Below are 25417 nucleotides of genomic sequence, written 5' to 3' on the forward strand. Positions count from 1 at the left end.
TCAAACAGGAAGCCAAATTATTAAAAACCAAACCCAAATAATATTTTTCTGCCCTCAAAGCCCCTGTTCTTTTTAAAGAGGATTAAAAAAGACAGTAGATTAATATTAAAACAGCTTTTTATTTGTTAATGTCACATAAGAAATAAGCAAGTTAAACTATCTTAAAAAACACAACTAATGCGTTTTAATAGAGAAGCCCTTCCCTCCGCCCACACCACCCTCCCTGTTCCCCTTGTGAATTAAGAATCTAAGAGAAGTAACCATAAAACAAAGTTTTGTGGAATCCTTCATCCAGAGTTGCTTACATGATGATTAGGTTAATATTGCCTTCTTACAAAATTTCTCTTTTCTATTTAAAAAAAATTTTGTAACCTTGATTGCTTATTACAAAAAAATTCAGTACAAAATTCAATATATTGAAAACTGCTTTCCCCTCCCCCTCACAGCACCGTTATATAGCAGAGAATAATCAAGAGCAGATTGCTTATCTAGATGGAGCAATCTTCAAATTAACCCAGACACACAGTGGTTTATTCCCACCCTCCCTGCCCCCCCCCGCCCCCATCCTGCATAAGAACTTAAAAAACACACACACACACATACAAAAAATGTCAAAAAAAACTGGAGGGACCCTTTCCAAACAACAGTACACAGTTAGTTCAGTGTCAATAATTCACATCTTGCAACAAAGTATATGGATATGATTTGTTTTACAAAACTTTCAGTGTCAAAAAAGGAAATTAAGGCCATCAGATTTCGCAGCTTAAAAATTCACATAAAGAAATATAAAAATATTCTGTGCTTCGAGAAGGCTCTGCACTGTATGTAGGTAAGGACTACCATACTTTATTTTGAGGAAGACAGTTGACTTGAGAAGTTTACATAATTGCACAGCTTCTGTTGGATGCTCTTGGGGTTCCCTGATGGGGAAAAGAGAAAGAAATTTAGTGCTAAGAAGATGGATCACGATATTTTAAAGTAAGACAATTTTTTTTTTTAAAATAAGGGATACTACAAATCCATACAACTTATTTCAAATGGACCCTTCACATTTCCTCTCATTTATCGTTTTTAACCTTTTCTGATAGGCCTCTTCCCCAGAATACTGCAACAAATTTCATAACTGTGATTCTCCACTCCGGCGGCGCATTCAGAACCTGAGGGTCTTAAGAAAAATTCTGATCTAGGTCTTTAGATCAATTAAACGAGAATCATTCGTTTAACTGGAGAAGGGCATCTATGTATTAGTGTGTATATATAGATGCTAATATATATACATCCCTAGGTAACTCTAACATGCAGTTGAGTTTAAAACCACTGTTTAATAGACTCCATTTATAAAACAGGAAACGGGAGGTCAGTGGACTCTATCCTAAACAACCACATCAGTGAGTGCAGCTTGCCAGATTCTGAATGTCCACATCCCAAGGCATTCTGCATTGGACTCATCCTTGAAGTGAAGTCAAAATGGCCCCTGGGTTAATTTCTTTTTGTCACCCATTAATTCCTTAAAAGCTCACAGTATGACCTGTAACTCACCACTCAACTAGACTGAAATTGGTCTCTTGAAGGTCACCGAAAAAACTTCCTTATCAACTTGAAAGGCCTATTCTTGGCCTTTATCTTTCTTGAACTCTCTGAAGCAACTGACACTGCTGACTACCCCTCAGCCTCAAAATTCTCTTCTCCGCTAGTAGCAAAAACCACCTCCTACTTGCCTGTCTTGAAAGCCGTATCTACAGTTCTTCCAGCTGTTCTTCTTCCCCCTTTACCCCTAGCTGCGGATGTCCACCATGGTGCAGTCTTTGGTTTCTCTTTCTCCCCAAACACTACTCTATTTCTTCTCAGAGCTTCCACCATCATCTCCTTATGGTTATGCTAAACCTGAATCTGAATCCCGTGCCTTCTCTTCTCAGCTACCAACATACAAATTTCCAACAGCTTAGCAGACATTTCTATTCTGGCATCCTATCGTCGCATCAAAAGTTGCTGATGTATAATTTATCATTTTCACTCTCAAAACTGATTTGCCCTTCCAGCTTCCGGACCTTGGTACCATTATTTCCCTGATTACAAAAACTAAAAACCTCACTCACCTTTGCCTTCTTTTTCTTCTCCCACCTTCACATTCAGTCACTAAGCCATGTGACTCTACATTTATATATGTCCCTCAGTGTGTCTGCAGTCTCCCTTCCGTTCAGCCTGCCCAGTGATATTCTGAAATCTGGCTCTCAATTTCAAAACTGTACATTCAAGACTGGACAAGTATCATTTCCCAGAAATATTCTCAACTACTCCAGGAATCTCATGCTGTAAGCTGGCACCTTGAGATATCTCTTATATTGTTATTTTAGTTCCCGTTATTACGATGTTTCTCATGAAGGACAGGAAATAGATCTTATGCTTTTTTCTTGTTGACACCAAGTCTAAAATATCTGTTCTTAAATATTCCACCAAAATGTATGAGAGGGCATCCAGCCCACCACAAATTCAGTCTACCTCACATAACCAACACTGAGTGGTTCTCAATCTTGGGGGATAAATACAGAAGAGAATGTTTATTTGGTATAAGACTTGGGCTAATGGAGCAGAATGAACTTACAAATCTGGAGACAAGAAGACAAAGCCTTACAAGGATAAGGGTAGGGACTTTGATTAATGATCAGGCTAGACCAGCTTGAGAATATAAATGGAAGGCTCATTAGTTATTAATAATTCTAATTTAATTAATTAAAACCATATTCTGAGTTTCTTTATTTCAAGGGCTCTTAAAAAGCCCCAGCATCAGCTAAAATCTGTCTTGCAATTAGATAATGATCAAAACTTAATACAGCAAGAAAGTAATTTGTTTCTCATTGGAGATAAATGTATTACTCTTTATTTTTATAAGTTTATATGCTTTAGTTCAGTGATCTCCAAGCTTTTAATCACAAAACCCTCTACCAAATCCACTGCCGTCGAGTCGATTCCGACTCATAGCGACCCTATAGGACAGAGTAGAACTGCCCCATAGAGTTTCTAATTAGCGCCTGGCGGATTCGAACTGCCAACCTCTTGGTTAGCAGCTGTAGTACTTAACCACTATACCACACCAGGGTTTCCACAAAACCCTCTAGTAAATAATTTTTGATCATGTATTCCAATCCATATATACTTATTTATAATTAGTGATACACATCCTACTATAATAATGCATTATATATACTACAATGTAAAAGACAAGATTGAAATATGAGACAATGAGATAAGGGAGGAAAAAAGTGCTAACATTTTCTTCTAGTACCCTAAAGTACTACCTTGAACATCCCCTTGAAGGCACAAACCCCACTTCGTAGATCATTGCTCTGATTCATCAATAGAGCGAAAACATCCCTACTATTGGTTTTGGTTTTCATGTAATTCTGTTAATAAAATTTAAAACAAATACATTAAGGTAAAGTAATACCTGCTGGTGAAAAAGTTCTTCCTCTACAACCGCTTCAGGTGCTTCTTCCTCCTCTTCTTCCTCTTCAGGTATGGTTGTTTTAAAGACTGTACTTCTTTGAGCAACCTCCTAAAAACAATGGTAGTTTGATTTTAAGTTAAAATCACAAAGGCTGCAGAGAAGGGAGACCTTTGCTTTGCATTCCTACATCAAGGATTGTTTTTTAAGAAGGCGTTCCATCAGTAGATTTGGCTACTGGACAGGATTTGTTGCATAATTAGTAGCAGTTCTTAGATCTTCAATATTCCCTGTAGCAGAGCTACTGGTATCCAATATTAAATACTTGCTGAGAAATTTGCCCTGTTTTCTTATTCCATTCTGTTACTAAGAACTCTGCAAATATTTTGGCACACTAAATTCTTTGTAACACTCAACATGAATTTAGCTTAAAGATCTCAGCACCTAGCAAAGAGAGTATGCTAAATAAATGCTGAATAAAACAAAGCTGGAAACTAACTGTTGTGATCTCAGGGATCACAGTGGCAACAAGACCACTTCAAGAGCGAGATGAAAAGGGCAACTGGTTCAACCTTGAATGAAATGGAATCAAGACAGATGAGTGCTGTATACTAATAACATCCTAGTTAGGTTCCAAAGTACTCTGTACAGAAATAGATCTCCCGTCATTCACTGGAGGTAGGACAGAAAGGAACCATTTCCATTTTCTACTAAAAGGCTCAAATACAGATTACCTTCCTGCAGAGAATGCTGATGTGGCACAAATCCAACAGTGTTTTTGTTTATAAGCACAAGGCTAATCTGATGATGTGGCAGCAAGTAAATGAGTTTGTCCTAGAGAGTGCTGCGGAGCATCTCATATTATTCTGCACCACGTCTTAAGGTCACTCAAGAAAGGTTACTCCGTGGAGGAAAATGGTAAAAATTGCTTCAGTAAAAGCTTATCTGAAATGCAACACGGGTCAGCTAGTTTAAAATGGCAGAGGAAGAAAACTAAAAATCACTGTCATAGAAGTGAGACTTCAATTGTAAATATGTCCAAACTTGTATTTCTGTAAATGAAGTATTCTGTAGGGATTTTTGATTGTTGTTGCAGGGCCATGGAAGATGGCCACGTTGAGTCTCTCAACTAGCCAGGAACTTCAACTCTGTGAGATCTGTCTATGTTTTCAAGCTCAAACAGCCATTTCACAAACATAGGCCTGTTTCAACTTAGTTATTTTAAAAAAGCCTGTGATTCTTTGAATCAATTACAATTTTTGAACCAAAACACTGACTGGGGATGGCATGGCAGCATACAAAACAGAAAAAATATTCTCAAAAAGCTTTGAGTGCCCTTTCCTCAGCTCAACTTAAAATGAGGAGTCAACGAAAACTCTTCTGTTACAGAATTCTCACATTCCAGCTTAGCAGCTCCTGGCAGATGCGCACGCTGCGCGCCTATGCAAACACTGGCCCCCAGAGTGCCAGCATACTTAAGACTATTAGCCTCACGTGAGAAGCTTAGAAAACAGCATCTTACTGAACTTCATTAATTATGAATTACTTTAACAACTTTTATGTAAGCCTGCTGTTAAGTGCTTTTCATTTGAAAACATTTAAAAACCAGTTAACTTAATGCAGAAAGCCCCTATTGAAAATAACTGAACAAAATAATGTCTTAAAATCTAGACAGAAAAATAAAAAAATCTATATAGAACCAAAAGATGGTGGGAGGTTTAGATTCAGGAAACTGTTATTAATCAAAGTACTAAAGCATAAATGTCTTTATTCAAAAAATCCTCTCAATAAGTTTTTTTTTTTTTTGCCCCCTTCCAGTTGACTGACTCTTGGTGGCCCCATGTGTGTCAGAGCAGGACTTCGTTCCACAGAGCTTTCAATGGCTGATTTTTGAAAAGTGGATCACCAGACTTTTCTTCTGAGGTTCCTCTGGGGTGGACTCAAGCCTCCAATTTTCAGTTAGCAGTGAACGTGTTGACCATATGCACCACCCAGGGACTCCCTCAGTGAAGTAAGTACCCAAGCCTAATCAAATGCCCTAAAAGGCATTCATAACGGTCTGACATGACCAGTTTTACTCTATAAAATTCATTACTGGCCTGCCCAATTCAATGTCTTGTGCACATAAAGTATATTAATTTATTCAGCAGTACACTGTAGCCAACTGGCAGCAACTGACTATGCTCACCTCTTCACAGCTCTGTGTTCAGTCACATCATGTCGGTCAGCCTGAAATCAGCCACGGCGGGAGTATCTACACCTCAGAACTCAGCAAATGCTACAAGTCAGGGCTTTTCTTGTTGGAGCAGTCAGTTGTTAAACTATTATATCTCTCTATACATAAGTATTTGCATAAACAAAAGTTTCAGTTATGCTATCTTCTGGAAGGTGCAGAGAAACTGCCTTATTTTTTTATTTCCCTCGTAGAAAAACATCTCATTTTACTGTGGTGACATTTGCTGTTTTAACATTCAGCACCGCTTCCCTTGTTTCTAGTAAGAGCCCCTGGTTTTATCTGGGTACCCATCTCTTCCCCCACGGAGCACACGTGTGTCACAAGATGCCAAATGAAACCTGACTTGGGCGGCGGTGGGGGAGTACAGTTTCAGGCTCTTGACTCCAGGGGCTGGTCTGGGGTGGGCATGTGACCCAAGCTGCTACAATAAAAAGAGGCTTAGGATGAGGACTCCTTGGGGGAAGACGCTCTTTCCCACCAGAAGTGAGCCTGAATTGATGTACCTCCAGGAGGGCCTGTAGCCACCCTGTGTCCATGATGTTAGACAACCTAGGAGGCAGAGACAAGAGACAGGTAGGTCCTTGGCATCGTGTGAGTGCACTATTGGTTATGAGAGCCCATTAATTCCCATCATTTTAAAGCTAGTTTAATTGAATTTTCAGACTTTCCTAACATCTGAGCAAGAAAAAATAAAATATGTAAAATTAAACTGACTTAAGCCAATTACCTACATTATAGAAAAGTGGTCTTTATGGTGGTAAAGACTGTTGCTGCTATCGGCTGGAAGCTACAAATAAATATGGTCTTACAGAATTAAATGAATAAATACCAAACGTATTTGACAGTCACAGAAATAAGTAAGAACTGTGTTAATATTTTCCTTATCTCTGACAGGAATGATTAATACAGAGCCTAGAAAGCAGGAGGCAATAAAATCTTGTTTAAAGAATGGACAAATTAACCAAATAATCTCCTACACAATGATGTGACTGATGAAGGGCAACTTGCGCTTCAGGTAGCTCTACTGAAATGCCATCAGTGCTGGTGCCTCAAGATACATATCCCATGTCATGATAGCTGCTTTGTTCACATGTCACAGTATTTTGTGACTTTTCAACACGTTGCATTTCAAATATCTTCCTCTAGGATTGTTTCTAACTTGGATCACGTCTTCACACAGGAAAAAATGTTATAAACGAACTAGATCCTGAGGCTCATAAAAAGCCTGTTTAATTTGCCATATGCCCCTTAAAACAATGCTCTTTTAATCTGAGCTAATCACCACTCACAAGGGTGTTCTGAAAAACACATGTATCTTGCCTATTTCAGACATCTGATGTCTAACTAGCGTAAGAGCTACCGTAACTACAGCACTTGGGTAACAGCACCTACAACAGCTGGGAGATTCTGAGGTGTTCAAGGCAGGAAGCAAGCAAAGGCTTCCACACAGAGAACAGGAGAAAAAGCCAGCATGGTGAAGGCTCTGAGTCACTGAAAGCATTGTCGTAGCAAGAACAGGGTCTAGAGCTGAGCCCTAGAGCATTCTGGCATCAGTAAGAAGTTAAACAGCAAAGAAGGTAGAAGGTACAGTCAGTGAGGTAAGAGGAAAACAGAATGAGTGTGATTCCAGGAAAACCATGCAAGGAAAGTGTCTTTGAAGAAGGGAGTGGTAAACAGGTTAAATCACAGTGTCCTGTTACGGGCTCCTTCTCTACTTGCAGAGTGCCCTAAGAACTTAGCATCTCCAGATGCACCCCAAAATCTCACACAAACGCACTAAGAACCGGAGTGATAAGTAATATGCCATTTTACTTTAAATCTCAGTCTCAGATCAGGGACACTCTTTCAGTAGAAAATGAATTCATTATGAATAACAGTATAAACACTGGCAGATTTTTGCAGTGAGGTCCGAAAGGAAGATGGCCAAGTATAGGACTTTTTATGCAAATACCTCAGATCTGCACATTGAACCCTAATTACTTTGTATCACTTATTACTTTATTTCTCTTATTACTTAAATAAACATTCATATTTAATTTTTAAAAAGTCTACCCACTAAATGGAAACCCTGGTGATGTAATGGTTAAGAGCTATGGCTGCTAACCAAAAGGTTGGCAGTTCGAATCCACCAGGCGCTCCTTGGAAACTCTGTGAAGCAGTTCTACTCTGTCCTATAGGGTCGCTATAAGTCGGAATTGACTCAATGGCGCTGGGTTTACCCACTAAATATTTACGGGAATGCCTACTATGTGCAGAGCACAATGCCAAGGTGAATCACAATAGGTCCTTGTCTCCATGAGCTTAGCCTGGAGTGAAAGAGGACAACCAGACAAAGGCTGTGCAGGGTAAGAGGCCTGCACCTGCGCTTGCACTATCTTCTTTGCTGTTTGACTTCTTACTGATGCCAGAATGCTCTAGGGCTCAGCTCTAGACCCTGTTCTCTCCACCAACAAACTCCTTCTAGTCAGCCAGTCCTATAACATGAAACGTCACCTATGTGGCGAGTACTTCCAAACATCTCTAGCTGAGCTTCAAGTCAGTATTTCAATTACCTGCTAGATACTTTCACTTGGATGCCTTACTGATGCCTCAAACTTAATATGGTCAAAAGAGGTCTCCTGATCACCCTCCTGAGCTCCCATCCTCCATGCCAAGTCTGCTGCTTCTCCCACAGCTTCCTCAGTAAACGGCACCAGGACTATTTAGTTGCCCAAACAAACATACTAGGGGCCAACTTAATTCCCGTGTCTCTCATCCTTACCATTTAACTTATCAGTTAAGTCCTATCAATTCTATCTCTAAATTCTCTCTTCAGCTGGTTCACTTTTCTACCTACAGAACCACCTCGGTCCAAGTTACAAGTCAGTTAGTTGCCTTGTCTCAGCTTTTGCTTTCATCCTCCCTACAATCCACACTGCACACAGCACCAAGATTTACATGTTAACCCTGCTCATTGTATCATGTCACTCTCCTTAAAAACCCTCCAGCTCCCGATCATTAGCCATTAGAGAAATGCAAATTAAAACTACGATGAGATTCCATCTCACACCAACTAGACTGGCATTAATCCAAAAAACACAAAATAATAAATGTTGGAGAGGCTGCAGAGAGATTGGAACTCTCATACACTGCTGGTGGGAATGTAAAATGGTACAACCACTTTGGAAATCTATCTGGAGTTATCTTAAACAGTTAGAAATAGAACTACCATACAACCCAGAAATCCCACTCCTCGGAATATACCCTAGAGATACAAGAGCCTTCACACAAACAGATATATGCACACCCATGTTTATTGCAGCTCTGTTTACAATAGCAAAAAGCTGGAAGCAACCAAGGTGTCCGTCAACAGATGAATGGGTAAATAAATTGTGGTATATTCACATAATGGAATACTACGCATCGATAAAGAACAGTGACGAATCTCTGAAACATTTCATAACATGGAGGAATCTGGAAGGCATTATGCTGAGCGAAATGAGTCAGAGGCAAAAGGACAAATATTGTATAAGACCACTATTATAAGATCTTGAGAAACAGAAAAAACTGAGAAGAACACATACTTTTGTGGTTACGAAGGGGGGAGGGAGAGAGGGAGGGAGAGGGTTTTTTATTGATCAATCAGTAGATAAGAACTGCTTTGGGTGAAGGGAAAGACAACACTCAATACAAGGAAAGTCAGCCCAATTGGACTGGACTAAAAGCAAAGAGGTTTCCGGGATAAAATGAATGCTTCAAAGGTCAGCAGACCAGGGGCTGGGGTCGGGGGAACATGGTTTGAGGGGACTTCTAAGTCAATTGGCAAAATAATTCTATTATGAAATCATTCTGCATTCCACTTTGAAATGTGGCATCTGGGGTCCTAAATGCTAACAAGCGGCCATCTAAGATACATCAATTGGTCTCAACCCACCTGGAGCAGAGGAAAATGAAGAACACCAAGGTCACACAACAACTAAGAACCCAAGAGACAGAAAGGGCCACATGAACCAGAGACCTACATCATCCTGAGACCAGAAGAACTAGTTGGAGCCCGGCCATAATCGATGACTGCCCTGTCAGGGAGCACAACAGAGAACTCCTGAGGGAGCAGGAGATCAGTGGGATACAGACCCCAAATTCTCATAAAAAGACCATACTTAATGGTCTGACTGCGACTAGAGGAATCCCGGCAGCAATGCTCCCCAGACCTTCTGTTGGCACAGGACAGGAACCATCCCCGAAGACAACTCATCAGACATGAAAGGGACTGGTCAGCGGCGGGGAGAGAGATGCTGATGAAGAGTGAGCTAATTAAATCAGGTGGACACTGGAGAGTGTGTGGGCAACTCTTGACTGGAGAGGGGATGGGAAGATAGAGAGAGAGGGAAGACAGCAAAATTGGCACGAAACGAGAGACTGAAAGGGCTGACTCAATAGGGGGAGAGCAAGTGGGAGAAGGGAGTAAGATGTATGTAAACTTACATGTGACAGACTGATTGGAATTGTAAATGTTCACTTGAAGCTTAATAAAAGTTAATTAAAAAAAGAAAAAAAAAACCCTCCAGCAGCCTCCCATTCACACTCAGGATAAGAACTGCACTCCTTGCCCGGACCAGCACGATCTGGCCTCTGCTGACCTAGTCAGCCTAACTCCTAAACTGTTCTCTCCTTCTCATTCTCTATGTTAGCCACACTGGCCGCCCTTCCTTGAAAACACAGAACTCTTTCCAGCCTCAGGGCTTTTACACTTGCTGCCCCTCTACATGGGACTATTTTCTGTTTTCTCAATGGCTGGCTCTTTCTTAGCATTCAGGTTTCTACTCAGGTGTCATCTGCTTGGAGGGCCCTTCCTGATCACCCTGACTAAATCAGGTCTCTCTGGTGACTCTGTGACACCTCTGTTTATATCTTTTTGTTGTACTTATTAGAAGTTTTCTTGTCACTTTTTATTCTTTGGCTAAACCTACTCTCTCTAGAATGTAAGCTCCATGAGGCCAGAAGCCATGTCTATATTCCTAGTATAAAGTGGCTGGCACACAGCAGACATACGGCATTTTCCAAAGAAATGAATTACTATGTATATACAAATATGTCTGGCCAGTCTGTCCACCAGGTTTCCCAGCCTAACATTCACCTGCATATCTCCTTTTAGCACCCACGTATCTGTTTGTGCTGTGAGGTGTGAAGCAGCAGAGCCTGTCAGCCTAGAGGCTGGCGAAAAGGTCAGAACCAGGACAAGGTCTAGCTGTGGCTTCCTTGCAAGTCAGCTTAAAACTCTCATGGCAAAGAGGGATGAAGCAGCAGCATTACGACTAAAAGGAAAACCATTCTGAACTGCGACTATAAGCTCCCTTAACATGCTTACTGCACTAGCAACAAAGAAGGAGGACTCTCAAATTCTAAAAAGAGGTTGGTTGCTGTTTTATATGATGTCTGCATAAGGTAATTAAGCTAGGGAAAGAGAGGGATTAAACCATGCTTTACTAGCTTCAAAGCAGGCTTTACTAGCTTTACGAAGAATTGCGGTATTTCTAAGGCTAATATATTGGTGGGTGGGGAGAACGCACATGTGTGTGGTACATTTATGTGGCAGGGGGAGGAGGAACGCCAGGACTGACATGGTGACGACATACACATCAAGCAGATGTGCACCTCACAATCTTCGAACTCAGAGTTTCAGGGACACTCTGAGAGCTAGTGACAGGGTTAATAAGTGTTTATTGAACAGACTGAGTCCTAGAGACCAGGCACTGTTCCAAGCACGTCCCAGAGACTGTCTCATTTAATCCATTAATACTATTATCTGCATTTTCAGGTGAGAAAACTGGAATGAGAGGTGAAGGCACTTACCCAAAGTCACAGAGCAGGTATGCAGTGGAGGCAGAACTGAACGCCAATGATCTGACTTTGGAGGCTATGCTAATAATCAGTGTTCTGTGGATATACTCATGTTTCATTCCAAAAATTTGAAGATAGTTTTGGTTTAGTTTACTCAGCAGCCTTGGTCTGATTTAAATAAGCAATTATTTCAAATTTCAATTTGATTTTTGAAAAGAATTCACGCTTGCATGATGAACTTTCAGGTGAAATTGACAATGGAGTGGTACTAATGAAATGGCCATACCTCTCCCTGAGAATTTTTCAATATAACCTTCACATCTTCGCCAGTGCCCCAAGAGTTCTGGTTTTTCCAGATGAGGTCGGTGGGAGGACTGGCTGTGACACCAGCATTTGCAGCCCAGATCTGGAAAAAAGAAAGGACGTCAGTACACCCAGACCCCAGATTTCTGACATGCCAATGACAACAGCAGCACAATGATGAGGCGCGAACACCTTGTAAGACTCTTAGGATGATCCTGAAAGTCTGAGAATTGTTTCCTACCTTCAGACTTTCTATTTTAACTAGATATATGCTAGAACTCAGAGAGTTCTCAAGGTCTCAGCTCCGCCATCAGATAAATGAAGATGCTGACAGACAGGGCTTGGGAGTGAAGCTGCCTACATTCACGCACTAGTTCCTCTATACACACGCTGATCTTAAGTTAAGTTACTTCACTTTCCTCATCCATAAAATAGACTAGTAATGGTACGTATACTGCATGGGCCTGTCATGAAGAGTAAATGGTTACCCACATACAGGGGCTGGCTCACTCAATGAATATTAACTTTCATTATTAGCATCCCATTATTCTAAGAGTTTCATGGTCCATTCTTCTGAGTTACAGTCTTCTGACTGCCCCGCCTCCAACAGTGTCCTCCAGGTGCCTACAGCAGGAATTAAGATGAGATAATGACTAACTTCTCTCAAACCTTCTCCAGCACAGCTTATCTGGAACACTTTTATGGAAATTGGTATGTCTCCAACTAAGGATACTGTCACAGTCCTCCAGACTGTCTGAGATTGAGCTCCAAAAAGAATGCAGGAAATGGATAAATCACCCACCGTTTGAGGAAAAATGTAGTTGTTATTAAAACTGTTTCCTTTTCCTACAGCAAGTAAATTCTGCCATACTTTCCATGTATTTATTGGCAGAAAGGTATAGTAGAGTGGAGAAAATTTGGGAGTTAGAAGATCTCTAGGTTTGAACCTTGGACAAAACACTATTATCTCTATAAGCCTCAATTTCCTTACTTGGAGGGATACTATCAGCCCTGATCTTTTATAATGATAATATGAAAACAGATGGAAATCCACAAATTGTTATACAGTAAAAAGAACTATGTGACAAAAAAAGGAAGGCTGGAGTTTAGTGTTAATAATAATACTCATAAAATGTCAGTAACTTTCCTGCTTACCTTAGCCTAACAGGATATGTTCTAGAGCTGTGTTGTTCAATCTGGTAGCCACTAGACTCTTATGGCTTTTAAGCACTTAAAATGTGGCTAGTCTGACTTTAGATAATTTGTAAAGGTAAAATACACACCAGATTTCAAAGAGTTCAAAAAAAAAAGAATGTGAAATCTCTAACAATTTTTATACCAATACCATGTTGAAAAAATAATATTTTAGATACACTGGGTTAAATAAAATATAGCACCACTAAAATTAATTTCATATATTTCACTTTTACTTTTTTAAAATGATCCTACTAAGAAAATTTAAAATTATGTATGTAACTCACATATTTCTGTTCTAGAGTTTTAAATCTTTGCTATTGCCCTGTACAGTTTTACAGAAAGATCACTTATCACTACCATATTCAGAAGACCTTCTTATCTATAATATTTAACGCTAACTACTGAAGAAAAAAATAAATGTATTACATTATTTTATATGACAATGGAGTTCTCCACCAGACCTATAGAATATGTACTTATTTAGTCCCTGAAGAACTATATACCCAGTGGAGAATGGTGATTGGCATAAGGGTCCCCCATTAGAGATAGAGAGAGAGCACATTCAAACTGGAATCTTCTGAATTAAAATGTCAGGTTTTTTCCACCACATTACACAACTTCCATAAGACACACAAAAGGACTGAACAATTTTCTCTAACTATAATAATTACTAAAGAAAGGATAGCGTAGTTAATATACTTATTCCAATTTTTAACTATTATTACAAAATTAACCCATTGATGTCAAGTCTATTCCAACTCATAGCAACCCTACAGAACAGAGTAGGACCGCCCCATAAAGTTTCCATGGCTGTAAGTTTTTACAGAAGTAGACTACTACATCTTTCTCCCGAGGTACGGCTGGTGGGTTTAAACCACCAACCTTCTGGTCAGCACCAGAGCACCTTTAACCACATTACAGAATTAGCATCTGATATTTTCAAAAAGTGGCATCACGCTCTATGAATACACCTTTTTTAAAGAAGTTCTAAACTGCAGTTTTTCTTTGATCTTAAACATTTAGGTTTGTATCAATCATAAAACTTAAAGCATGTTTAGTATTTCTTTAAAAAAAAAAAAGAATCCAAGAAGAAAGGAGATAGTTATCTCTATGTTTTTTAGGAATAAAAACAGTGACTTCTATAAAACCTCTACATTCTTTAGGGATGAAAATTATGACTTCTTTGAAATCTTTATCAACGATAACATATTATTTGCTAAATCTACTTTACTAAGTTAAAGCAAAGGAATCTTTTGTTTGCTCAATGAAGCATATTTCTCTAAAAGTGAGTGAATAATATTTAGTAACTATTAAAAAAAAGTGTATTCACACAATGGAATACTACGCATCGATGAAGAACAGTGAGGAATCTGTGAAACATTTCATAACATGGAGGAATCTGGAAGGCATTATGCTGAGTGAAATTAGTCAGTTGCAAAGGGACAAATATTGTATAAGACCACTATTGTAAGAACTTGAGAAATAGTTTAAACTGAGAAGAAAACATTCTTTTGTGGTTACGAGCAGGGGGAGGGAGGGACGGTGGGAGAGGGGCATTCGCTGATTAGACAGTAGATAAGAACTACTTTAGGTGAAGGGAAAGACAGCACACAATACACGGGAGGTCAGCACAATTGGACTAAACCAAAAGTAAGGCCAGCGTAGCAGGGGCAGGGGTCTGGGGACCATGGTTTCAGGGGACATCTAAGTCAATTGGCATAATAAAATCTATTAAGAAAACATTATGCATCCCACTTTGAAGAGTGGCATCTGGGGTCTTAAACGCTAGCAAGCAGCCATCTAAGATGCATCAATTGGTCTCAACCCACCTGGATCAAAGGAGAATGAAGAACACCAAGGACACAAGGTCATTACAAGCCTAAGAGACAGAAAGGGCCACATAAACCAGAGACTACATCATCCTGAGACCAGAAGAACTAGATGGTGCCCGGCTACAACTGATGACTGCCCTGACAGGGAACCCCTGAAGGAGCAGGAGAGCAGTGGGATGCAGATCCCAAATTCTCATAAGACCAGACTTAATGGCCTGACTGAGACTGGAAGGACCCTGGTAGTCGTGGCCTCTAGACCTTCTGTTGGCCCAGGACAGGAACCATTCCCGAAGCCAACTCTTCAGACATGGATTGGACTGGACAATGGGTTAGAAAGGGATGCTGGTGAGGAATGAGCTTTTTGGATCAGGTGGACACTTGAGACTATGTTGGCATCTCCTGCCTAGAGGGGAGATGAGAGGGTGGAGGGGGTTAGAGGCTCGGGAAATGGACATGAAAAGAGAGAGCGGAGGGAGAGAGCAGGCTGTCTCATTAGGGGGAGAATAACTGGGAGTGTGTAGCAAGGTGTATATGGGTTTTTGTGTGAGACTGACTTGATTTGTAGACTTTCACTTAAAGCACGATAAAAATTATAAAAAAAAAAAAGTGGTAGTTCAGAACACGCCAATAGGGAGCCATTTAGAACTCAAAATAGAGTCAGAATTGTACCCAGCCTGTTTAATCTAGAACCTTATATATCATGCAAAAACCATATCTCCTGCTAAAATATTATTAAAATAATAATATTAAAATATTACTCTTGCTAAAATATTATGTTTCACAGCACCGATTCTTTACAGGGTGCCTATCACCTAAGGGCTTTTGTTCAAAACAGGTCCATACCTCAGCCCCAGAAATGGTGATTCGCCAGGTTCAGGTTGGATCTGGACACCGAAACACTCCCTGGGTGGTTCTGATGCTAACCCAAGGGCGAAAGCTGCTGTTTTAAGGCATGCACTAGTATTGACAAATTATATTCCTAATGTTTCTGCCAAACAGTATCTCCTGAGTTAGACTGGGCTACAAGTATGAGTCAACAGGTAGCTATTTTATATCTACTTGAAGAGACAAAAAGAAGTCACAGGTTGATTCTCATTTTTAAAAGTCAATTACCACTCTCAATAAAATGGAATTTTTTTTTTTTTTTAATTTTTAACAGCACTTGTAATGTCCTAATAATGTCAAAGATGTTTTAACATTCACGTCTAAAATGCTTCTCTTTAAGATAAAAAATTTTTTGAATTACTCTATCTGACAATACAATTAAATTAAATGACGACTGAATGCACTTACTGTAACAGTCTGGCCTGCCTTCAGCACGTATCTTGAGGTATATTTGTAAGTGACTGATGTGTCTCCTATTTTTCTGATCATCTCCCAGCCTCCCATTGGTTGATCCTATTCACAGCACAAAATAAAACAAGGTCACTTCAAATACACAGAAAATAGGATAATCGAATACATGAATCCACACAGACAGTTAAACTGAGATGGCTTTATGCTTCTATCTCCATGACTTACATTTTCCTACCATAAAAAGAAAATATGATTTTGTCACTCAGCAAAACAGTAACTTCGATAATTTTGCAGTTAATTAAGGTACTTAAATTTAGAGAGAACAAAACTGGAAGAAAGGACGTGAACCAACTTAAACGGGTCATATTCACTGCTAGATAAGGTGGTTCTGTGAAATTTACGACACATCTAGCTGTCCTAATCCCAATGACAAACATCTAATATTCAATTACTTTATGCTTTTAAAATATAGACACATTAAGCTTAGAAACAGAAGGAATAAAATTTGTTCTTTTTCGCCATCTGTACCACATCTGTACAAATTTAGCTCTCTTAAAGCCTAAGAGGTTCAAAAAGGGTCAATGATGCAATTAGCCAGTCCTAGGTGATAACTATCAGCTCTGCCCCCAAAACTACCTAGAGCTATCTGGCATTTGACCAGGGTATTAAAGCAATTAGCTACACTAATTCAAATTCATCTCTAACCCAAAGACAGAGCCCTGGAGGCACAGTGGTTAAGAGCTTGGCTACTAACCGAAATAAAGTTCAGCAGTTTGAATCCACCAGCCGCTCCTTGGAAACCCTATGAGGCAGTTCTACTCTGTCCCATAGGGTCGTTATAAGTCAGAGTCGACTCCATAGCAATGGGTTAGCCCAAAGACAAAAATGGACCGGGCTGAGAGTCAGTTCCCGAACAGTTCCATACAGAACTGCTATGCCTTTGGGAAAATACCACACGATGGGGCAGTAGGGGCTCCTGTTCTTTAGCTTTTAGAGTCGTGACTAAGAGGGGACCCAGACTCTATCCCATCAGAACAAACTGTTAGTATTTCCTTTGTCCATCCTAAGTGTTTATTCCTCCACATGCAAGATGGCTTTAATGACTGGTAAGAAAAGGAATAACTTTCACAAATGTTTGGCAGACCCTGAACATATGCTTCAGAAGGTGACTTTCCTTCCACTGCAAGCCCAGACCTAGCCTTCCTCTTGCACCTCCACATATCCTTTCCCAGTCCTAACCCCATGGTGCGGACCAGGGAAGACCTTCCATACTGAGCTCCTGAGAGACACGGCTTCAAACTTCAGAATTCCCTGCTCTGAATATTTTAAACAAATTATTTCAAGATAGGACTTCACATTCCTCTTGATATTGAGTTAAACCATTAGCATTCATTCATTCCTCTATCTGTAGAGAAAAATACTCCCTGCACCTATCTGAGCCCGGGCTCATGTTTCTTTCCATTCGTAGAAAGCATGTTACAATGTGGCTGTCAAGAGTATCCATGATTTTTACCCAATCATTCCAACTTTTTCACAAGTATGGCTCTGGGAGAGAGTTAATAATAATTCACCATAGAAAGCCCACCAAGGGCTAAGGAGTTATTAAAATTGCAAGACAATTCATCAGTCTACGAAGCTTGCTGGACAAAAAGGGGTATATATATTTTTTTACCTGTTCAGAAGTGTTCTTCAAGCGGATAAATTTCCCATCAACATCTATCTCTTCAATGCAAATATTGCCAGTGGCTGAGGCGGAATGAGAGATGCTAACACTACTGCTTGCCTCAGATTCTTCGACGTCGACCCTCTTCCGCTTTCCTCTAGTTGTACGAACACTGCGACTTGAGGAGGCTCGTGATACTGTCACACGAGAAGAAGGGCTTGGAGAGAGTTTCAACCTATAATGAGAAAAATGAAACATTCAGTTTATGAAACACACATGCCCTTCCTACCTTGAAGAAAAAGAAGATATTAACAAGTTGTGCATGTATTTTTAAAGCAAAACATTACTGAGAATCTTCTGGACAAAGCTGATTAATAATAATAATTGCTGATTCTTCTCTTAACTAAGATAAACTCATTTATGCTAGAATGCCTACCATGAATTTTCTTTAGGAAAACAATAATTTGAATGCTTTCCCTAAGAAGGGAAGTAATAACCATAATGCAGGAAGTCTGAGAAACATGTGGGGGAAAATCATTATTCCAGCTACCACCACCCTACCACAGCCACTGTTACATTTAGTGTGCTTTTTCCTCTGTTCATACCTGTATTACCTTTTTACAAAATTACAATCATGGTATATGTAATATTGAAATTGATTGGTTTCTTTTTTCTAAATCAGTCACCTTCCCTTTGGACCTTTTTCTGAGAATTGGATTTATACAATAACCAGATTTAAAAAAGTATAATGTTTCTTTCAACCAAATTTGGTATTTTACCAAAACATTAAGAATCTCAAAGAAGATGTCTTCCTGACACAGTGCAGCATTTAAAATAATAGAAAAAATAAGACTGCCTGAGCAACATTTTCTGTTGTTGGGATAGAAATACGATTTATTACTATTGCTACACCTAGGCTGTAGAAGAAATGACAGAGAAAATACTAAAAATTGCCTAAGTGTTTTCCAAAGAAAGCTATTTACATTTCTTGAAATGAAAGGGGTAGGGGGTGAACAGTAGAAGCTACAGTAGGGTGACAGTACGCTCCTTACCGCTCTTCTTCGCCTTCTAAGAGTTTCCTGTAAGCGCTGATTTCCATGTCCAGAGCTAATTTTACATCAAGGAGTTGTTCGTAATCATTCAGCTGCTGCTGCATCTGATCTCTTATTTCCGCCATTTCTCTCTCTTTGTCAGACAGCATGCGACGAGAGTTGTCTCTCTCTTTAGCAAGCAAGTCTTCTAATTCTTGAATCCTTTCCAAACATGCTCTAGACTTCAGAATCAAGCAAACACATTAGTACTTTGTAGAATCAGTCCAACATTAGTACAAGGCAGCTATTTTAAACTACTGACATGACGGGAAAACAAATAGATCCCTACGGAATCACTAACCCATTAGAATCCAAGAGGTTGTGCTTTCAAGGAAATAAAACCCAAAATTCCCCAAATACAAAACATAGCTCCCAGGAAAGTTCTGGCTTATAAAAGACTAAACAAAAAAAAAGAAAGAAGGAAATATTCTCCAAATGGAAATGTTATAAATGTATACATAATTTTTCTGTTATCTGGCTAAATAAAGCAAATTAGGCTGTGATTTTGGAAATTCTGGCTCCTCCAGAAGTCTTTTACTTCAAAAGTACAAATTAACAAATAAAGAGCTAAAAATATATAGAAACTCATTGACAAGAGAAACCTAAGGGTAGACAAAAGTATGCTTTTGAAAATTACTGCGGGATATTCAGAAACCAAAGAAAAGGGATTCTGCTATTACATGGAGGGCACTCACGGTGTCCTTCCGTGATAGCTGTATTCTCTCAGTGCCCAAGCCACCAATCAGCACACAAAGGGACACAATATGGTGTGGTTTCCGAAACATTGTTTTAAATACAGAAATTTTACCTTTAGTATAAAAGAACGAGAAATCATATATCTTATGCTAGAAAATCCGTCTTAGAAACCTTTGTGGCTCACTAGGTAACTATTCTTCTGAGTTTTCCCTGACAGAATTCATCTCAGTAGCCTCAGAAAATGACAAGTGTAATCAACTGAAAAAGACTGATGAATAGCTTAGGCCCTTAGAATCCCAAGTAGCTGCACCAGAGATGGAGAAAAAGGATACCTACTGGGCAAAAACTAAATCTGTAAGGCTAAAGATAAAAAGAACTGTACCCTGTACATAAATACTGCATTCTTTTGGCAAGTTTATTTCTCATGGTGGTACAGGTTAAAACAATTGATACTGCTTTACACGTAGACTGGGGTTGAACAAATAAGTAAATGGATGTTGATAACTAGGCTTCTTAGTCTCAGAAGGAAAAGTTACAGATAAGCAAAAATGGAAGGATAGAATGAACCCTGTGGTACTGGATTAGAGTCAAAGACATCTGTATGAACTTATATTTAGCTTAATATAAACATATATGGGTACAGAAACAATACTAAGTCCATGTAAACAAATGTGGTAGTATACATATGTGTATTACCTAGTTCTGAGAGGGCCTAGAAGCAATGACATCCCAGTAGCAATGAGCACACTCAGTGCCCAAATCTTAGTTTCTAAATACCATTCTCCAATAAAAAGAATCCAGGCTCCTTGGAAAAATGGTTGATTCTAGGGCTGAGGCAAGGAAAATAGGTACAAGATGAGCCTAGAGCATCTTATAATACCGGGAAATAAGGAAGTGCTCAAAAAACAAAACATAACCCCAATCTAATCATGAGGAAGACACCAGACAAACTCAGATCAGGGGGACATTCTACAGGATACCAGGCTAGTCCTCCTCAAGACTGTCAAGATCATAAAAAACAAGCAAAGACTAAGAAACTATCATAGCTAGAGGAGACTGGGGAGACATGTGGTACCCTGGAACAGAAAGGGGATATTAAAAAAAAAACTGCTGAAATCCAAAGAATCTGGAGTCTAGTTAACAGTAATGTACCGATGTCAGTTTCTCAGTTTTGACAAATGTTCCAGAACACAAGATGTTAGCAATAGGAGAAACAGACTGAAGGGTAGACAGAAACTGTCTGTGCTATCTTTTCAACTTTTTTATAAATCTAAAATTACTTAAAAATAAGGTTATTTTAAAAAATCAATCAATTAAAATTCAGAGTAGTATCTGACATTTTATATCAAAAGCAGACATTTGTCTTAAAAGTTATACTAAAATAGGCCCTGGCCTCAGAGAACTTGTACTTAACTGCATTTGGGGAAAAAAAAACACCCTAAAAACTGACAAATCAGTTCTTTCCCCTTCATGCTTCTAATACGTTCTTTTCTGAGGGAGGGAGGAAGGGAAGAAAGAAAGATGCAAACAAAGAATGTAAAGTTCAAAATGCCTCCTCTTCGATCTCTTCACCTTATCTCCCGTGTGGGTGGTAGAAGACAGAATGAGCAAGGAGGTGAAATCTAAAGGAGAGTTAATGAAAAACATAACTACCTAAGATTCAGAGATAACCTCTGAGCCTAGATTTTTAAACCCCAAAATGTCTCTATTTCTCTGCCTTTGATGTTGTATAGTTCTTTAAGACAGAAAAATCAAAATCTAGGTATAAAAACATCTTAAAGTTTCTCTGAATTGTTTTGTATTTTAAGTAGAAATCGGTTCCAAAGCTACCTGTTGTGTAGTGAAATATAAAGAACACAAGGTTAGCAGATCTAGTTCTTCCTGAGTCTGCCATTAACTAGCTATGAGACCTCTGGCAAGCTGTAACTAAAACAGTTTTTTCATTTGGAAAATGAGATCTAACTAATCTCTAAGGTCTCAACTCTATCTTAAAATTTTATGAATGACTTCTAACATTTTGTTTATTTTATTTTTATTGTAGGAAACATAAGTATACCACTTTGTTATGGTCTGGCTGTAATAAGAGTTTCCAGAGCCTAAGTGTTATTTAAAAAAAAAAAAAAAATTAGAGGTGTTTGGGAAGTGCCACTATAGACTCTTCTGCAAGGCAAAACTGACCAACCACCTAATTTGGTCAAAGAAAAAATTTTAAAACGCTGTAAGTAATATATGAAATACTAAATTCTAAAACAATACTGCTACCATCTATATAGTATTTAAAAACATTTTCTAAAGTCACTATTTTAGAAGCTATGCCAATTTTAAATAACACTTCAGAAGTACTTCGCTAACATGAGTCATATAACCAAAAGAAAATTCTTATTGCCTAACAGCAGCATGATGAAACTGATGTGACTAAACAAGAAATACTATTAAGACAGACAATGGGAAAACATTAAAAGAGGTAGTTTTTTTTTTCTTTTTGATGGTATTTTTAAGGCTAAAATTTATCAACCAATGGAAATGCTCCTCAAAATATATTATTTATCATAAAATCTGTTACTAATAATGAAGAGATAAAAGGATTCTCCTCAGAAATCCAGTATGTAAAACAGAGAAGAACTATTCTGGCTGAAGGGGTGTCTTAGTTATCTAGTGCTGCTATAAGAGAAATACCACAAGCGGATGGCTTTAACAAAGAAAAATTTATTCCCTCACAGTCTAGGAGGCTAGAAGCCCGAATTCAGGGCGCCAGCTCCAGGGGAAGGCTTTCTCTGTCAGCTCTGGAAGAAGGTCCTTGTCATCAATATTCCCCTTGTTGAGGAGCTTCTCAGCACAGGGACCCCAGGTCCAAAGGACATGCTATTTTCCTGGCTTTTGTTTCTTGGTGACATAAGGTCCCCATGTCTTTCTGCTTGCTTCTCTCTTTTATATCTCAAAAGAGACTGGCTTAAGACACAACCTAATCTTGTAGACTGAGTCCTGCCTCATTAACATACAGGTAGGATTTACAACACATAGGAAAATCACATCAAATGACAAGATGGTAGACAATCACACAATTCCGGGAATCATGGCCTAGCCAAGTTGACACACATTTTTTTGGCGACACAATACAATCTGTAACAGGGTGCTTCTTCTCCTCCTTCCTAAAATGTTAGGAATGATGTTTAACATCATTTAAAAACCCCTAATCTGAGGTTAACCAGAAAACTTGCAAGGATGGAGCATAACTAACAGGCAAACAGGGAAACAGCACTGAAACCTGGTGCCAAAAGATCTGGCTACAAAGTCAAGCCGGACTACTCACAGCCTCCTGCTATTTAACCCCAAGAGTCTCAGTCTCCTCCTGTGTAAAACGAAGGTCAACCTCAAGAGAAAAACACCGTACCAAGTATCATCACGTGGATTATGCAGTAGCCAAAACAAAAAGTAAAGTAAAATTGAGAGAGAGGTGATAACTAGGACATGATTTATTAAGCAGAGAAAAGGAGCAGATGTCAACTCATAGTAAGAACAGAGAGACCTATTGTTAAAAAGGCACCAATTAAGATGGCACAGTGGAAAAAAGGTTATCTGTTAAATTCCTAAAGAAAATCTTTGAAGACAGTGAGGTATAAATGGGAAAAACTGGAAACTAGGAGAGAAACCAATTATGAGCCTGAAACCTATGGACAAATCATTAAACTCATCTTAGGTCTTGTGGTCGAACTGAATGAACTCAAGGTCCCTTCAGCTCTACCTTTACATAAAAACTTCGAAGTATTATCAGAACAAAATAATTTACAAATACATGTTCCAGGTAATAAAGCCATATGACAGGCAATGGAAAAGACTCTAATTTTTTCACTGTTTTCTATAACTCATTTTCTGCTATGTTGTCTAAATTCCTACCATGAACGTCTTCAACTTCATAATTAGAAAAATCTTACTAAAAATAAAATATTAAAAAGGAAAAGAAAAAAAAAAGGACAAAGGCCTAATCAAAAGTAGAATAAAATAAAGTTTATTCTTCCATGGAAAGTTTAAAACAAGATTTCTTCCCTTCAGAAAAACAGAAGCTGAAGTTACTGCCCGAGGAATTATGGTGAACAGTAAATTTCAAACATTTTGCTGAGTATTGATATGGCCGGATATGTACTTTGTGTCCATATTGACACCTCCCTTAGACTAAAACCCGTACCAAAGCCCACCACCATGCACTTACAGACACCTTGTCAACACAACCAGCACTGTGCTTATTTCTCACTAGGTATATTAACGAATGAATTCATCTCTTAATTCTTAACTAATATGCAAATTAATGCTACTTCCCAAGATCCTAATTAGGTAGCTTAAGCACTAAATGAATTTGTCTAGAAACACATTCACTACCCATGAAGAATTTCTGCATGTTGTTCTTCACTGTGGTTTTCCAAATGGGAATAGCACTCTGTGGAGGCAAGACTGGGTCCTGGGGTAAGCCCAGTGAGAAAACTAGCAGGCTGCTTCCCCAAGGCCAAGTCTCTTAGCTCTGTCTGATCTACTAATTAGGAATAATATCTGCTCAGAGGATGCTTTCACAATGCAAAATGAAAACGTCTGGTGAAAACACGAGCATAGGATAATATCATCATCTCCGGCAAATAGTAGGAGGAGTGACATCGAGCAGAACAAAGCAGGTAGGCTACTGTGGTGGATCTAGCCTCCAAGTTCAACTTCGATCCTTCTTAGGGGAAGATGCTTACTTACCTCTTTCTGTAGATTAGAAAGCTGAGATGAGAGGCTCTCGATTCTCATACGGCTTTCCATCAGTTCTTCCCTGGCACTGTTGACAGAGGAAGTATTCATCTCTGAGGACAGCCTGGCATTCTCAAGCTAAAAGAAAAAACAAACCAAATCAGTCTTATGTAGTAAATGAGAACTAACAAATGAGGAAGCATGAATCACCTCAAAGAGTTTCAAACATAAACCTTGCTGGTAAGTGGCTGATGAAACACAGGAAGAACACAATGACGTTTGCTGACATGGTATGAATTACCTTAAAAGTCTGATTTTTAGAATCAATTCCTAATATTTGAGCTGGAACAATGCTAATATACCTGGGTCTTTATCCAAAGTTCATGACTTCAACATTTCATCCGTTAAATCTTTTAATGTCGGCAGTAGCAATTTGACTGTGGTAATCTTTGTCACAAAACAAACATCATACGTCCCTAACCTATTTAACCTGATACAGAATATAAAATAATAAGCAGAAAGTATTAACTAATTTATAATTATTTCAAACCAGACAGAAAGTCTTGCTCATTAGCTTCCTTTCAGAAGCAGAAACACTTCCTCAGGTAGAAACAATATTCTTCCAAATACCAATATCATTCTATTCTGCGTGTTCTCAGGGCACATGTTTTTATGTATACTGTCTTTCCCCTGTTTTCTTTGAGGCGTGGTCTCTGTGACTGACCTACTCAGCATAGTAAAAAAAAAAAAAAAATTTTTAGCATAGTAAAAAAACTTCATGAAATGGATTAAAAACAACATGAACAGTTTGAGGCCATGCAATGGAACTTATTTTCAATACCTCCATGACCCTATCTGTCTAACCCTGAAACTAATAAATCTTTTTAACCAAGTCATACAATATTCAACACATTGGGGTACAATCATCTAATAGTAAAGCAAGTACTAGTTGGTGATTTCATGGATTTTTTGCATGGTACGCTAATACACGTGGAAAGTCTCCACATTTTATAAATAAATTATAACTGCAGCAGAGGAAAGAATACCAGAGACTTTCCACTGGCCCTTGTTCAAAAAACCTCTAAGTGTGATGGTCACAAAGTCTGAAGTGTGGTGGTCACT

General features: G+C 38.9%; 1 protein-coding gene across 3 annotated transcripts in view; it reads right to left on the minus strand.

The window, feature by feature from the left end:
- Positions 1-826: 826 nt before the first annotated feature.
- LMNB1 (lamin B1) overlaps positions 827-25417 on the minus strand; it is a 72615-nt gene continuing 48024 nt past the window's right edge. For all 3 annotated transcript variants that reach the window (XM_049873479.1, XM_049873482.1, XM_049873480.1), the window contains 7 exons: positions 24308-24433; positions 18842-19062; positions 17799-18024; positions 16124-16228; positions 11785-11904; positions 3446-3553; positions 827-920 (listed from right to left, as the gene is read on the minus strand). In XM_049873479.1, coding sequence (XP_049729436.1) covers positions 879-920; positions 3446-3553; positions 11785-11904; positions 16124-16228; positions 17799-18024; positions 18842-19062; positions 24308-24433 — 948 coding nt within the window. In that variant the 3' untranslated portion in view covers positions 827-878. The remainder of the gene's footprint in view (positions 921-3445; positions 3554-11784; positions 11905-16123; positions 16229-17798; positions 18025-18841; positions 19063-24307; positions 24434-25417) is intronic.

Source organism: Elephas maximus, chromosome 2, assembly GCF_024166365.1.
Source record: "Elephas maximus indicus isolate mEleMax1 chromosome 2, mEleMax1 primary haplotype, whole genome shotgun sequence".
Classification (NCBI taxonomy): domain Eukaryota; kingdom Metazoa; phylum Chordata; class Mammalia; order Proboscidea; family Elephantidae; genus Elephas; species Elephas maximus.